The sequence below is a fragment of the Euleptes europaea genome, chromosome 3 (genome assembly GCF_029931775.1).
Source record: "Euleptes europaea isolate rEulEur1 chromosome 3, rEulEur1.hap1, whole genome shotgun sequence".
NCBI lineage: Eukaryota > Metazoa > Chordata > Lepidosauria > Squamata > Sphaerodactylidae > Euleptes > Euleptes europaea.
The window spans coordinates 12,417,360-12,433,476 of NC_079314.1; the positions used below are offsets into that span (position 1 = coordinate 12,417,360).

General features: G+C 47.3%; 1 protein-coding gene across 1 annotated transcript; it reads left to right on the top strand.

The window, feature by feature from the left end:
• The first annotated feature begins 10,445 nt into the window (after positions 1-10,445).
• LOC130475101 (interferon-inducible GTPase 5-like) lies at positions 10,446-11,600 on the top strand. The gene has a single exon (XM_056846829.1). The coding sequence runs from the start codon at positions 10,446-10,448 to the stop codon at positions 11,598-11,600; it is 1,155 nt and encodes a 384-aa protein (XP_056702807.1).
• The last annotated feature ends 4,517 nt before the right edge of the window (positions 11,601-16,117 follow it).

Here is a 16,117-nt window from a genome sequence, read left to right on the forward strand (position 1 = left end):
GACGGTTGCACATCAGTTGGCCTCCCTGCTGGTCCTTCCAAGGAATGATTCCTTGTCTTTGTGCTGTGCCCTGCTGTGTCGTTATATTTGATCACTGTGGCTGCTTTGTTAAGGGAGAACTGAGGACGCCACATTTTTAAAGTATTTGAGATATGATGTTAATTTCAGGCTTTATAGTTTTATATAGGTTTGTATAGCCTGTTTTTTCTAATGACACAGAATAAATATTGTTAGCCGGTCTGAGCCCAACAATTGTTGGGGAGAGTGGGGGAAAAGAAAAGAAAAGAAAAGAAGAGAAGAGAAGAGAAGAGAAGAGAAGAGAAGAGAGAGAGAGAGAGAGCGAAAGAAAGAAAGAAAGAAAGAAAGAAAGAAAGAGAAGAAAGAAAGAGAAGAAAGAAAGAGAAGAAGACAAAGAGCCCCATTTTTCTTAGTCAAAAATTGATGTCTCTTTTGAACAAAGACAGCCTACATAGACAAATGTCCCTTTCAGCATTTTTGCAGTGGGCCATTCCACAATCTTGAGGCAGCTGTCAAAAAAGCCAACACACGCCTGTGGTTCCCAGCCTACCTAATCCCAGAGGATGTCCGTTCTAGATGACGTAGTTACATTGCATTGGCTGAGAGATTTATGAATGCAGGAAAAGAACTGGGTACCCGAAGGGTGGGTGGGAAAAACGTATAGAAATGTGTTTATTTAAAGTGCTAATATCTACATTAAAGACAATACAAATTATATTAAAAGAAAGCACAAATGGCAACTGCTATACATAATACAACATGCATACTACTTATTCTATTTCTGGGCTGTGTTAGCCTTCCCTACAAGGTGTGCATACCAGTATCAACAAGTTAAACACCTTGCTTGGAGGGCTAACAGTGGGCTCTTTAGTTTTTTAGAATACATTGAGCACAAAGTCAAATTGGAATACATCCCTACACACATACCTGGGTTGTTAAAATTCTGCTATAATACTGTTATACATGTTGTATTATGTATATGTGTGCATTATAAGTGATTGTATTAGAGCACTGATGAAGGCCTGGAAGCTGAAACTCATTTGGATTGTGGTTTTAGTTTATCAGCCTGTAGTAATTGCCATTTGTACTTTCTTTTAATACATTTTTTTTAAAAAATTAATACAGATAATGTGTGTGTGTAAAGTGCCGTCAAGTTGCAGCCGACTTATGGGGACCCCTTTTGGGGTTTTCATGGCAAGAGACTAAGAGAGGTGGTTTGCCAGTGCCTTCCTCTGCACAGCAACCTCCTGGACTTCCTTGGTGGTCTCCCATCCAAATACTAAGCAGGGCTGACCCTGCTTAGCTTCTGAGATCTGATGAGATCAGGCTACCCTGGGCCATCCAGGTCAGGGCAATACAGATAATAGCACCTTAAAATAACACACATTTCTATACTTGAGGTTTTTTCCACCCAACCTTTGGGTATTCAGCTTCGTTTTAGACTGGGTCTTTCCTTCCCCCTTTTGTTTTTTGCAGGAAAAGAATCACAGAAAGCAGGGTTGTCAACTCCAGCTCAGGAAATTCCTGCAGATTTGAGGGTGGTGCATGAGGGAATGACAGTTTGGGGGAGAGATAGCCCTCCTAGAGCATCCACCATTTGTAACCACTCTAGCTCTTCCGTTTCTCCAAGACTTTATGGTATATCTCTAGAGTCTACCCTCTGAAGCTGTTGTTTCCTGCAGGGCCTTGATCTCTGGAATCTGCAGATCAATTGTCATTCTGGAAAAGCCACACATACTGCCTTGAGGCTAGCACTGCAAAGCACAGGTGAGAAACAAGATCCGGTCAAAAGATATAATACTGCAGTCCTATGAGTTTTCCCCCCTGTCCTGGATGTCCCAGGCTAGCCTGATCTCATCAGATCTCAGAAGCTAAGTAGGGTCTGTCCTGCTTAGGACTTGGATGGGAGATCACCGGGGAATGCCAGGGTTGTTGTGCAGAGGAAGGCACTGGCCAACCACCTCAGTTAGTCTCTTGTCTTGAAAACCCTACGGGGTTGCCATAATTCCCTGCTGTTTGCTAAGCATTTCCATTCTGACTGTCCAGTTTGACCAATGCAAATGGCAGACAGGCATTGCTAGCCCTTGATAGCTTATATCACAGAGGCTGGTAAATGTCTGCCTGATTTTTTCTGGGTTCTGGATTGTAGGGTAGATCTGAGGTCAGAGTTGGCGCCTTCTCAGCTCCTCCTTTCCTAGCTGGGGTGGGGGGGCAGAAGAGAGCACAGCAACCTTGGCAGGGAAAATGTCTTTGGTATGGAGAGCAGTGAAGGCATATTATGGACTGACTGCAATGATCTTTGGATGACATGGAGACAGGGTGAAAGGGGAGGGGACAGGCGGTCAGTCAGGAGAGAAAGAGGCTTTTCGGGGAGGGAGATGTTAAACTCCAGGAATGCAGAGAGGGAAGATTTGGCTCTGAGTGGCAGAGATTTCTTTCTTGACATTGCTTGCTTCCTTGTTGCCATATATACCTGCGACCCCTACCTCAAGATACTCAGAACCACATTTTAAAATAGGCAAATTTATTTTTAAAAACAAACTTGTATTGTAACAGATGGCCCTGGCTAGTATTTGGATGGGAGACCACCAAGGCATACTATTGTCGTGATGCAGAGGCAGGCAATGACAAACCCCCTCTCAACGTCTCGTGCCTAGAAAACCCTACGGGGTCGCAATAAATCGGTTGTGTCCTGAAAAACAAAACAAAATGTGATGATATTTTGGACCTGAAACAGAAACCAGAGGTGTCAGGAAGGGCTCAGCACTCAGAGTGGGATGTTCAGAGATGCTGTGTGATGTGGGGTGAAGCGCCCTCAAATAGGGTTGTCAACCTCCAGGTACTAACTATATAAATAGGTGTACTGATATGAAATTGTGCAACCCTAAAGGAATGATCTCAGTACACTACCACAACTTTTCCTTTTAAATATATTTCTTTCTTTCAAAGTTTCTTTCTCCAAGTGTATATTAATTTTAATTTTAACCTTTTAACTTGTCTTAACAACTTGTATAACAACAAAATTATAATTCTGAATACAGTTAAACTTCACTATACAAACACTTATCAGAATCTTTAACACTGGTTAAAGATTCTGATAAGTGTTTGTATAGTGAAGTTTAACTGTATTCAGAATTATAATTTTGTTGTTGTACAAGTTGTTAAGACAAGTTAAAAGGTTAAAATTAAAATTAATATACACTTGGAGAAAGAAACTTTGAAAGAAAGAAATATATTTAAAAGGGAAAGTTGTGGTAGTGTACTGAGATCATTCCCTTAGGGTTGCACAACCTCCAGGTACTAGCTGGAGTTCTCTTGCTATTACCACTGATCAGGTGTTTAAAACAGAGATCAGTTCATCTGGAGAAAATGGCCCCTTTGGCAATTGGACTCTATGGCAACGAAGTCCCTCCCTTCCCCAACCCTGCCCTCCTCAGGCTCTGTCTCAAAAACCTCCCGCCCCCAAAACCTGGCAACCCTACCCCCAAAGCAAGGAAGCCCTTGGAGATGATGGGCCTGCGGCAGACTCTCTGTAGCTGCCGAAAGAGGCTGCTGAGCTCATCCCTCATATGCTGTTTGCTCTTTCCAATCAGGAGTGCGGCTCTGTTTCCCCTCCTCCTGGATCTGGCTGTTAAAGCAGCTGATTTACAAGAAAGACAACCTGAAGCCCAGTTTTGCTTTCGTGTCCGGTCACTCTGCTTGCTTGACAATCAAATACTGTAAAAGGGGGGAGGGTTGTGTGTGTGTGTGTGTAAGCACCTTGAATACTCACCCCCCCCATACATACACACACACACACTGGGTCATGATCCCAAATCATCCATTCACCCCCCATGACTAGGAGCCTTTCACAGTTGTCCCATTATCTCCTATGGACCCAGCATGTCCTAATTTCTAATGCTATCCCTGTGGCACTGGGGCTTTACTCCCTTAGTACACTTTGGGGCCAACTCATCCACCCCTGCCAGTAGGGGTCTTGCCACTTTTTACATACCCCCCCCCCCACTATCATGTCTTGCCCAAAGGTTCTCTTTGGCACTCCCAGTAGTGGGATGTCTCATCTGGGGTAGCCTGGAGCTTATTCTGGGGTGCAGAAGGGTGGAGCCTTCAGTTCTGTATTCAGGCAATTCACACAGCCCCCGTGAACACATGTAGCACCCTTACACTGAACCAGTACCCCTGGTTCACCATCAAGGTCAGTATTGTCTGCTCATACTAGGGTTGCCAGCCTCCAGGTGGGGCCTGGAGATGTCCTGTCATTCTACCCGACTTCCAGACTACAGAGATCAGTTCCCCTGGAGAAAATGGCTGCTTCAGAGGATGGATTCTATGGCATTACACCCCACTGAAGTCCCTCCCCATCCTGCCCTCTCCAGGTAAAAAGGTAAAGGTCCCCTGGGCAAGCGCCAGGTCATTCCTGATCCATGGGGTGACGTCAGATCCCGACGTTGTTTATGGGGTGGTTTGTCAGTGCCTTCCCCAGTCATCTTCCCTTGACCCCAGCAAGCCCTCTCCAGACTCCACCCCACATGCCCAAGAACTTCCAGAGCTGGAGTTGGCGACCCTAACTCAAGCTGGCAAGGGCTCCCCGGGGTCTCAGGCAGGGGTCTTTCACATTACCGCCTACTTGGTCCTTTGAAGTGGAGATGCTGGGGATTGAACCTGAGACCTTCCGCACGGCAAACAGGCGCTCTACCACCCCCTCCCAAACGGTGCAGATGAAAATATGTAGTGTGCAGTGCAGAAGGAGATTGAGACTGGGAAGGGCAGCCATGAAGGAGCTAGAAAAGATTTTGAAGCGTAAGGATGTGTCACTGGCCACCAAGACTAGATTAATTCATGCCATCGTATTCCCTATTACTATGTATGGGTGTGAAAGCTGGACAGTGAAGAAAGCTGATAGGAAGAAAATAGATTCCTTTGAAATGTGGTGTTGGAGGAGCGTGTTACGGATTCCGTGGACTGCCAAAAAAACAAATCAGTGGGTTCTAGATCAAATCAAGCCTGAACTGACCCTCGAAGCTAAAATGACTAAACTGAGGCTATCGTATTTTGGTCCCGTCATGAGACGACAAGAGTCACTGGAAAAGACAGTCATGCTAGGAAAAGTTGAGGGCAGCAGGAAAAGAGGAAGACCCAACAAGAGAGGGATTGACTCAATAAGGGAAGCCACAGCCTGCAATTTGCAGGATCTGAGCAGGGCTGTCAAAGATAGGACATTTTGGAGGACTTTCATTCATAGGGTACCCATGAGTCGGAAGCGACTTGACGGCACTTAACACACACACACAGTGCAGGACAGGAACAGTGGAAGGGAGCTCAGCCGGGTCTATTTTGGTGCGGACGTCCCGTCTATCTGGGTTGGCCAGGTGACAGAGCGCGATGCTGCAGAGCCGGGGCGGGGGGTGGTGGTGGTGGTTACCGCATTATGCATTCCCAGCGATGCATTAAGAGTTTGAAAATGCCATAAAAAATACTGCTCGCACTTTCTATGTATTCCCACCGATGTATTAAGAGTTTGAAAACGTTATTAATAAATACCGTTCACGCTTTGTTTGGCCCCTTTAGCTGTGAAGACGTCTCCCAACCATTTTGTAGCCGTGGCATCCAAAAACCCTTTTAATTTTTTTTTTTATATAACATTTTCAAACTCTTAATACATCGCTGGGGATGCATAATGCGGTCACCCCCCCGGGATTCAGAGTGGGGGGTCAACCGAATCCATCTCTGTCCGATCGGTCTGCCTTTTGCGCCCCCTGGTGGCGAGTGGGCTCTCGGCGGCGACGCTGCCCAGCCGCTTTCCCTTTCGCTTTCTGCTGCTGCGAGTTAGTTTGCTCGACGAAGACAAATACGGGAAGGCGGTGCGGAGTCCGAAGGTCGGGGGGGGAAGCAAAGCCTTGGCAGCAGAAAGCCCAGCAAGCCCAGCAAGCAGCCGCGGGAGCAGGTAAGGCGATCTTCCCCCGAGCTTGCTTGGCTTCGGGCATCACGAACCGGCTGCGGCCGCGCTTCTCAATCCTGGAAGCGCACAAGACGCCCCTGGAAGAGAAGTGGGCGGGGGGGGGGGGAGAAAGAAACAGTGAAGGGTTTTTATTTCATTTTGTGACAATACCCCAGAGATCTCCCGGTGATAATTGGCTTCCAGACTGCCAGGGAAGGAATTTCTGCCTCGCTACAAGCCTGCTCTGTGCACTGGGTAACTGGGCTGAGAGTCATGGGGCGAAAACGCACGGTCGCGTTATCCTCTTTTAATCCCTGTTTTGCCCTGACCTGGATGGCCCAGGCTAGCCTGATCTCGTCAGATCTCAGAAGCTAAGCAGGGTCGGCCCTGGTTAGTATTTGGATGGGAGACCACCAAGGAAGACCAGGGTTGCTGTGTAGAGGAAGGCACTGGCAAACCACCTCTGTTAGTCTCTTGCCATGAAAACCCCAAAAAGGGGTCGCCATAAGTCGGCTGCGACTTGAAGGCACTTTACACACACAATCCCTGTTTTAGCCAGGATCAAACGCACATTAGGCAAAACGCATGCATTCGATCCTGGCTGAATCCTGGCTGAAACAGGGATTAAAGGAGGATAAAGCGACCATGAGTTTTCGCCCCATGGAGTGTCAGAGGGAACGATCAACAAGGATAGGAGAAACTGGATGAAACTGCAGCTGTCCTGAGTCGCGTTTCTGTCTGCAATACAATAAGATGCGCAGAACTTGTTTGGATCAATCTCTCTTCCCCAGTATAATTGGGACTCAGAGATTTCTGCCCATTAGGGCCTCTGAGTCAGCAGCTGCAAATAAACTGTTTTCTTGATAACCATCTTGGGTCTCTCTTCCCCCCCCCCCCCGAACCCCTGTTTTACTGCAACAATTTAAAACATTTCTATGCCCCCTTCCGACCCAAATAGGGTCCCCGGGGAGGCATGCTTGGCTGGGCGGTCAGAGGGTCGCTTTCTTTGCTGAGCTGCTGCGCCCCTGGGCGTCTGGAGCCCCCTTTTCTCGCGCTGCCACGCCTGGGGTGGATGGGTGGGGGGAAGCTAGGGATGCCAGCCTCCAGGTGGGACCCGGGGATCCCCGAAAATTACAGCTCATCTCCAGACTGCAGAGATCAGCTCCTCTGGAGCAAAGGGACGCTTTGGAGGGTGGACTGTATGGGCATTTATGCATGGGAGGTTTTGCTTTGGATTTGCCCCCCTCTAGATGCACATTTTCCCCATCCAGATTCTCAGATCTCAACAATAAGCCTCCAAGCAGAGTCTTGAGAATTTGGATGGGGAAAATGTGCATTCAGAGAGTGGCAAATTTAAGGCAAAACCTGCATAAATCTAAGGCAAAACCTGCATAAATGGCCTTTGGCATTGTACCCCATTGAGGTCCCTCCCCTCCCTAAATTCCACCTCCCAATCTCCAGCAGTTTCCGAATCTGGAGCTGGCATTGGCACTCCTACCCTTCCACCCCCTGCCGGTGGCCCCGGGAGCACCTGGCAACCTTGGGAGATCCTGGGGGCCCTCAGTGCAGTGTGGGGCTTTGGGCTTTTGTGCTGCCTTTCCAGCTGATCAGGGTCCTCAAGCCCACAAACAGAAAAACATTAAAACGCTTGGCCTCGCTTTAGAAAGGATGTGCCATTCGGTCTCTGTTAAAGGGACCGACATTTTAATTTTTCTCCAGGCCTGTTGGCAACGCTAGGAATTATCTATGCACAGGTGTTCTGGGATAAAAGGCATAAGGGCCAGCAAGGGAGAGGTTTAGCCAAACATTATGCCAAAATACCTTTCCCTTCCTAGCCAGCTGATTCCCCAAGGATCTAACCAGATACGGAACTGGGGGTGGGAAGGAATCACAACTCCGCAACATTTCTTAAAAGCAAAGGCAGCTTTGACTCTTAAAAGCTTATATGCCTAAAATCTTGTCGATCTCTCAGGTGCTACGGGAGGCGAATCTAGCTCTTCTGTTGCAGACCAGTACTGCCACCACCTGAAACTAAACACAAATACCAGCTGGTTATTGAGACTGACTGTGGGGAGGGAAAGGGCTTAATCGTTCCACCCCCTCATGGTCTCCCCACTTTGAAGTAAGACTCCGGCCAACCTCCCCCCCACCACACACACACTTACTTTTCTTGACCATTCTGTAGCTGTGGTTGGCCTTTAAAACCCAAGAAGATCAAGACACCCAATCCCTGTTCACATGTGAAAACGTATACAACCTGCATGGACCTCTGTTTGTAAGAAAGAGCCAAAGCCCGTTCGCTTGACAAATGAAACCGGGGTTCAGTCACACGTTTAGCTTGTACATGCATTTCGTGTAACGTGAGAATTACTCAACGCATGTGCAAAGAAAATTAACTTTGGGGTCAGGAAGCAATTTTCCTCTGGACCAGATTGGCCAGGGATCCTAGAGGGTTGTTGTTGTTGGGTTTTTGTTTTGTTTTTTGCTGTCTGCTGGCCATGGAGTAGAGGTCACTGGAGTGTGGGGGAACGGTAGTTGGGAATTTCCTTCATTGTGCAGGGGGTTGGACTAGATGACCCTGGTGGTCCCTTCCAACTCTATGATTCTTTGATTCTAAGTGTACACTGCACACAGATTGTATGTGCGTTCACTGTAACTTGTGAACAGGGCCACAGGTCTCTGTGCCTCTCTTCCAGGGATGCCTGGATTATTGTTGAACAAGATAGATTTGAGTCCAGTAGCGCCTTAGAGACCAACAAGAGTTGCAGGGTATGAACTTTCAAGGGTCAAACTTCCCTTCGTCAGAGCTTTGACTCTCGAAAGCTTATACTCTAAAACTCTTGTTGGTCTCGGAGGGGTTCCTAGACTCAAATCTAGCTGTTCTACTGCAGACCAACACAGCTACGCTCTGGATTATGGTTGTGATTAATAAACTGGGGAAAGAATCTGCATGCCTTGGGGGGGCACATACTAATCAGCAATTCAGTTTTTACAAGAGAAAGCCTGTTGGCCCCATATGTTGCATTGTGTTACTTACCTGGGGGATTCTCACACTCAAGGCCAGAATGCTTGGCACTGTTTTATGTCTGTCGTGGGGGCCCAGCCCTTGCTAAACATGTGAGTGTTTGGGGAATTTTGAGACTAGGTAGTAGATGCCATAACAAAGGTCGTTTATGCATGGGGTTTTTACCTGAGGTTCATTGCTGGCTGGGCCCACACTTTCCTGTTGGGAATCTCTGCACCAGCTGTCTCCAAGCTCAAAACAAGTCCCCGCCCCTTTAAATGCTGCTTTGCAATTGGCTTACTTTGTAGTGCTTACTGTGAGATAAAATCCCTCCCCCCACCATCCCAATTGCCCCATTAAAAAGCATTTCAGGAACAACAACAACAAACGGAGCAATCTGAAATGAATGGGGGGAAGAAATGGGGGGAAGAAATCCAAGTTTTAAAAAGCTTTTCTTCTGCTCAGAAAGAGCTCCGAGGAGGCAGGAAGTATTTGAATCCCCGCCTCTGGACATGCTGCTTTGTAATTGGCTGTGAGCGAAACCAAGCTTGCGTGCCCTGCAATTTGCCTTCTGCATGGGGATTTCACCCGGACTTTGCTCGGGGAGAGGGAAGAATCGGGTTCACAGAGGAATGGGAAGACCCGGACATAGTTAGGGCTGGGCACGAGGTCATCTCTAATGGAGGGAAAACTCATGCATAACTCCAAGGAACAACCGAGACAGACCGGGGGCAAACTTGGGTGAAGGTACCCAAAGTGTATTTATTTGTCTAAGAGAGCTTTGACTCTTGGAAGACTGTACCCTGGAAATCTTGTTGGTCTTTAAAGTGCTACTAAGCGCGAGTCTTGCTGTTTTATTTGTTTCGTTAGTTATTTGTACCCTGCTTTTCTTCCCAATCGGAACCCAAAGTGGCTTCCATCGCTCTCCCCTTCTCTGTTTTATCCTCACAACAACCACCCTGTGAGGTAGGTTAGGCTGAGAGAGTGTGACTGGCCCAAGGTCACCCACTGAGCTTCCCTTGGCAGAACATGTGCATGGCTGGCAAGGCATGGACCATTCTGGCTTCTGAGCATTTTTACTTGGAGAGAATTCAGTCCCTGTCAAAATTATTCACAAAGTTACTTGGATCATCAATTAGGGATTGTGGTCTATACTACTGTGTGCAGCTTGCAGTAAGTAGTATCCTACTATGTAATTTTGCATCATTTAATGTGTCATGTCAATACTTATGCTTTGCGTCAATTCTGGTTTTGGATTTCTACAACCCTAATCTTATTGCATTCTTTATTGGATTGTTGATTGTATTGTATTGACTCACTCTATGTAATCCTCCTTGAGTGTAAGTGAGAAAGGCGGACTATAAATAACACAAATAAAAATATAAACAAATGAATTGCAGGCAACTTTCTTGCTTTCAAAATGGTGTCAGGAATCCATGAAGCTAAAACCTCTCTGTTTCTTTTCACTGCAGAACGCCCAGATCTATGGCTATGGAAGAATTTCAGGTTGCTATTCATCAGGGGAACCTGTCGGATGCCATCTCAGTGGTACAGGCAAAACCGCTGCAGTATTTTAGCGACACGCCGCTCAATGTTGCCGTGGTGGGTGAACCAGGCTCGGGGAAGTCCTCCTTTGTCAACAGCATGCTGGGCAAACGTGCTGGCGAGCCGGGCGCCGCTGAGACTGGCATCCAAGCCACAACAGCGATGGCCAAGGATTACCGACATCCGACAGTCCCGCAGCTCATCCTCTGGGACCTCCCTGGGAAAGAAGACGCGGCTTTTGGCTCCCGCGTCGAGCAGGTGGATCTGAACCGCTTTGACTTCTTTATCATCGTCGGCTACCAGCGCTTCCGGACCGTCCACGCCGACCTGGTCCACGAAATCCAGGCGATGGGCAAGAGGTTCTATTTTGTGCGGGCCAAAACCGACCTCGACCTGGAGGCGTCCCGGAGACGCCAGCCGACCGGCTGCGACGAAGAGAAGGTCCTCCAGCGCATCAAGGAGGACTGCGTGACGTGCTTGCTGAATGAAGGCGTGATCGACCCCCAAGTCTTCCTGGTCTCCAACTGGGACCCCCAGAGCTTTGATTTCCCCCTCCTGTGGGAGAAGCTGCAGAGCGATTTCTTGTGGCTGAAGAGGCAAGCTTTCATTGTCAGACTGCCTTCCCTCTCTGCGCCTGTCTTAGAGAGAAAGGTGGCTGCGTTGAAGAGGAAGATTTTGCTCAAAGTCCTCTTCTCAGGGCTTTTGGCTTTGCTCCCAGTGCCAGGCTTCTCGTTTGTGGCCGCCATGTTCTTCTTTGTGAGGTTCCGCTCTCAATGCTACCGAGAATTTGGCCTGGACGACCAGTCGCTCACAGCTCTGGCGAGGGACATTGGGAAGCCGGTAGCAGCCCTTCATGCTGTGATGAAGTCCAGACCCCTAATGCCGTTGATCCTCTGGAGGCTTCCTGACCTCGTGGGAGCTGTTCTAATGCTGGTGGAATATTGTTCGTGGAATCGCTACCCCTACGCTGGCTCCTTGCTGTCAGGAGGCGTTTCATTGTTTACCACCTACTACATGCTACAGAGATGTGTAGTTGCTGTTGCCAATGATACCCAAAACGTCCTCTCCAAAGCTCTGGAGAAGACGACGGTCTAGAAGATGTCGATCTAGCATCAGATGCGATGTGATACTGCAGCTAGGTCCTGGAAGTAGGGGGCTGGGTTGGCAGGCACAGAATTCAGCATCTGTTTTTAAACAAAACCCAAGTTTCTCGACCCCATGACAGAAAACAGTTAGGATTGCAGGCCTTGAAAATTATTTAGTACCCAGGCAATCCAAATTTGGTGCCAAGAAAAACTGATTTCTGTGATTCGTGCAAATAAGCAGAGTACATTTGTACCATTGCTCTTATTTTGCATAAATGTGTTCTGGATTTGCTCATCGTGATGCAAGTCAGTGAAATCCCACCACATTCAGGAAAACCCTTGTGCCTTACGGCCATCAGCTGACTCCTTAATGCTAACTTTGATTCCTGTTTACTGGATGACTCTTTTTTAAAGTCCAGGGGGATCTAGAGTTTGGGATTTTATTTTCAGAGTGGGGTGAGCAGTATAAAACAGCTCTCTTTCACTGGCTGTTAGAAGCTGGATATTAGGAAAACATTTTTTACAGTAAGAGTTGTTCAACAGTGGACTCAGCTCCTAGGGAGGTGGTGAGCTCTCCCTCGCTGGCAGTCTTTAAGCAGAGGCTGGATAAGCACTTGTCAGGGATGCTCTAAGCTGGTCCTGCATTAAGCAGGGGGTTGGACTAGATGGCCTGTCTGGCCCCTTTCAATGCTATGATTCTGTGATTCTAAGCTACTGCAAGCAGGGAGAAGGTTTCACCTAAAATCCTCTATGCCCCCATTTGTCCCACACAAATTCTGAATGACCCCAATGAGTAAATAGCCCCCCACATGATCCTTATAAAGAATTACTGATTTAGAAAGGACACAGAGACAGGTATGAATGGTCAAACATCCCTTATGCATTTTTTTTTTACTAACGTGAGAAAATATACTTTAAAAACCACAAGTGTCTTTTTATTTCAGTGTTAGTAATAATATTTGTAGCAGATTTCTCTTTTCAGACTGTACTATCGCTAATTGCTTTTCAAGAGCTAATGCAAATAAAAAGCTTCTTAAAATGACAATTGGATCACCCTTTCAATCAAGTCTTTTGTGATGGCGAGGTGTCGTTACCTTATTTCTGTTTACAAGATTTATATCTCACTTTTCAGCCTAAGTCAGGGCCACCGGGGTGGTATACAAATACCTCAAACGAGACAAAACCAACTCAAACACAGAGGAGCATTTCCAGTGTACTCATTTAGGGAAGCATTTGTCTGATCTCTGACTTTTGTGCGTCTGGTTTTTGTACTTTGATCCAATTTTACACAGTTCAGCAATCGCTGCTAGCACACTCTGCACCCCATCACTGGGTCTTATTTCTGCTTTCCCATGCCTTGCCTCAGGGGTCCCCAACCTTTTTGAGACTGTGAGCGCGTTTGGGATTGTGACACAGGGTGGTGGGTGCAAGCACACAATGGCTGCCAGAAGAGGCGGAGCCAACCACAAGCTAGTTAGCCTCCTTCCAGGAGCTGCTGCTCCAGAGGTGGGAATGAGGATAACAGCCAGGGCAGCTTACATTCCTCAGAGAAGAACCTTATGCTGTGGCTACCACGGATGCTCGTGGGACCATTTTTCCCCACAGAGAATCAGAACAGACCCCACTCAGACCCACCCACTTCCTACAAATGCCTCTGTGTCCGACATAATGCCTTTTTTACTAAGGGATCCCAAGGCTACATTGTCAGTGGCAAGATTTGTTTCAGTCCTTATATCCCTCAAACCTTAGCTATATGCTGCTCAGGATAAATGGATCAAGGAGCTTCTAAGGGATAAAGGAAAGGAAAATGTATTGGGGACCCCTGCCTTACACCGACCCAGTGAATCATCAGAATTACATCCGGGTTCTCCGAGCCTTCTTCCTTGCAGGACCCTTTCTATATGCAACCCGTTTGTCTGTGTCAGGACTTCAGTACCTCGTTGCATATCAGTAATAGTAAACTTCACTCCAGACGGTGCAGCAAGTTAAAAGTTTTATTAAGAAAGCAAAACGAGTTCAGTAGGTCCATACAAACGTAAGATCAGAATACAGATGGGGGAAATACAGGTCATCTTTATAGGGGACACACAAGATTACACGTAATGGCTTTGAAATGCAAAACATCAGGGTTCTTCCAAGCTTCTAGAGATGCCAGGGTTCTGGCAGAATTGACACCTTGCAAACAGATAGCAGATTTACAATAGGAAGGCTTGCTTTGAAGTGGAAGTATTAGTGCCTCCGGCCTTAACACCTTCCTTCCAAACTGAAGAGACTTTCCCACGAGACCGGGAGTGTGGGGGGGAAGAACACGGCGCTTGCTTATCCGGGGCCCGACTGGGTGCCCTTGCTGACAGTCTGCCAGGGAAGCACAGAATGCCGGGACGTGTCCATGGAGTTCCAGAAAGATTTGGCAAGATTTGTTTCAGTCCTTATATCCCTCCAACACTAGATATATGCTGCTCAAGATCAATTGATCAAGGAGCTAAGGGATAAAAGGAAAAGGAAAGAAAGCAGACCAAAGGGAGTGAATCTATTCAGCAGCAAACAGCGATACTATTACAGCGACCCCAGGGCCAAATTGCCGATGTCCTGTTAGTGCAAAGGAGCCTCTACCTCGTAAGACCCTCACCAGAGTACCACTCTTCTAAATCTACTGAAGTCAATGGGCTTAGAAGGGTGTAATGTATGAGTGCCAACCTCCAGGTGGGGCCTGGAGATCTCGTGGAATTGCAACTCCAGACTGCAGGGATTGGTTCCCCTGGTGGAAGTGGCCACTTTGGAGGGTGGACTCTTAACCTCTGTAGAGACCCACCTTCCCCAGGCACACACACACACCCCAATCAAATATTTTTTAGGAATTTCCCAAGCTGGAGTTGGCAACCCTAGATTATAATTCTGCACTGTTGAACTGGTTGTTCTTTCTCACCAGGATGTATTTCTGTGAGGTGGGCAAAGAATCACTAGTTGAACCCACAGCTCTGCCCCTTCCAATAAACTACAATTTCCAGGAATCTTTGGGAATCCAGCAATTGTGCAGACTTGTAGTTAGTTCATTTATACACCACCTTTCTCCCCAATGGGGACCCAAAAGTGTTTATATCATTCTCTTCTCCATTTTATCCAGGCAACAACCCTGTGAGATAGTTTAGGCTGAGTATAACTGGCCCAAGGTCACGTTTTCATATGTTTATAGTGCAAATAAATCCCAGTTCTCACTCTTTGAGAGAACACATGTAAGGTATATGCTTGACAAATTCTCTTAAAATACATGGGGGAGGCTGTGTTTTCTTGTTTTCTGCAATTAATAAGAGCAATTATTTTTAAAAGTAATTCATTTTAGCCCTGGTCATAAATTGAGCAGGGTTGAGATTTTTTTATATCGCAAGTTCAATCTTCAGCACCTTCACTTAAATAAATAAAGTAGTAGGTAAGGTGAAAGACCTCTGCCTGAGACCCTGAAGAACTGCTGCCAAGTTGGAGCAGACAATACTGATACTTTTATTTGTTTATTTGTTTATTTAACTTTATTTATACCCCAGCTTTCTCTCCAACAGTGACTCAAAGCAGCTTACATCTTTCTTCCTCTGTTTCACCCTCTCAACCCTGTGAGGTAGGTTAGGCGGAGAGTATGGCCCAAAGCTTCTGTGGTCAAGTGGGAATTCAGACCTGGTTCTCCCAGATCCTCATCCAACACTTTTACAGTGCATTTCTGAGAAACGCCGGCGGTGGCTGCCAAAGCCCCTAGGAGGCCAGCAACGGCGCACGCCAGCGCAAGGGCCCACAACACCAGCGGCTGGAAGGCGCACGCCGGCATTAGTGGCCCCAGCGCCGGCGTGCAAGCCAGACACTGCCACAGCCTCCCGCCAGCCTCTGTCTGCCAGAACCTGCCGCAGCGGTGACCCGGGAGGCATCCCAGCGCCGTTTCTGCTCAGGAACGCCCCTCTTTTTTTGCGATCTCCTGTGCAACCCTATGTGGGTTGCACGGGGTTTTTTTTTTTACGCCGGGCGGAGGTTTCGGCACTGCCAAAACCTCCTTAGGAGGCAACGCCGCTGGGTTGCCTCCTAAGCCCGGCGCAGGCGTTCTGCTCAGGAATGCACTGTTGGTACTACACCACTCTGGGTCTTAATAGGCCCTGGTAGACCAACACTGACTCAGTATAAGGAAACTCAATGTTTTCAGGTGGCCCAACAGATTGTCCACGGTGTTTCCCCAGGAACGCTCAGCTCATGTTCAGAGAACCGATGGTTTCATTTTTTCACCTAACGTTTGTCGAGTTAATCTGACAACAATGTATAGGCGAGGTGGAAACTTCAAGTAGCTTTGCTAATAATAAAAGCCAATGAAGAATGTATCATATAGGGAGGCGTGCAACTTGGAGGAAGGTAATATGATATTTCCTTTTATTTCCTTATTTTGTGAACCAGGAAACTGTGTTTAATTCACCTCCTCTAATGATACATATGGGGCACCTCACGTACCACACTTGTTTATCTCCTCAAGAGACTGTAGCAACTCTTTTTTGTGAA

Excerpts from the sequence above, each read along its gene's own strand:
- LOC130475101 (XM_056846829.1), top strand. The coding sequence starts at position 10,446 with ATGGCTATGGAAGAATTTCAGGTTGCTATTCATCAGGGGAACCTGTCG.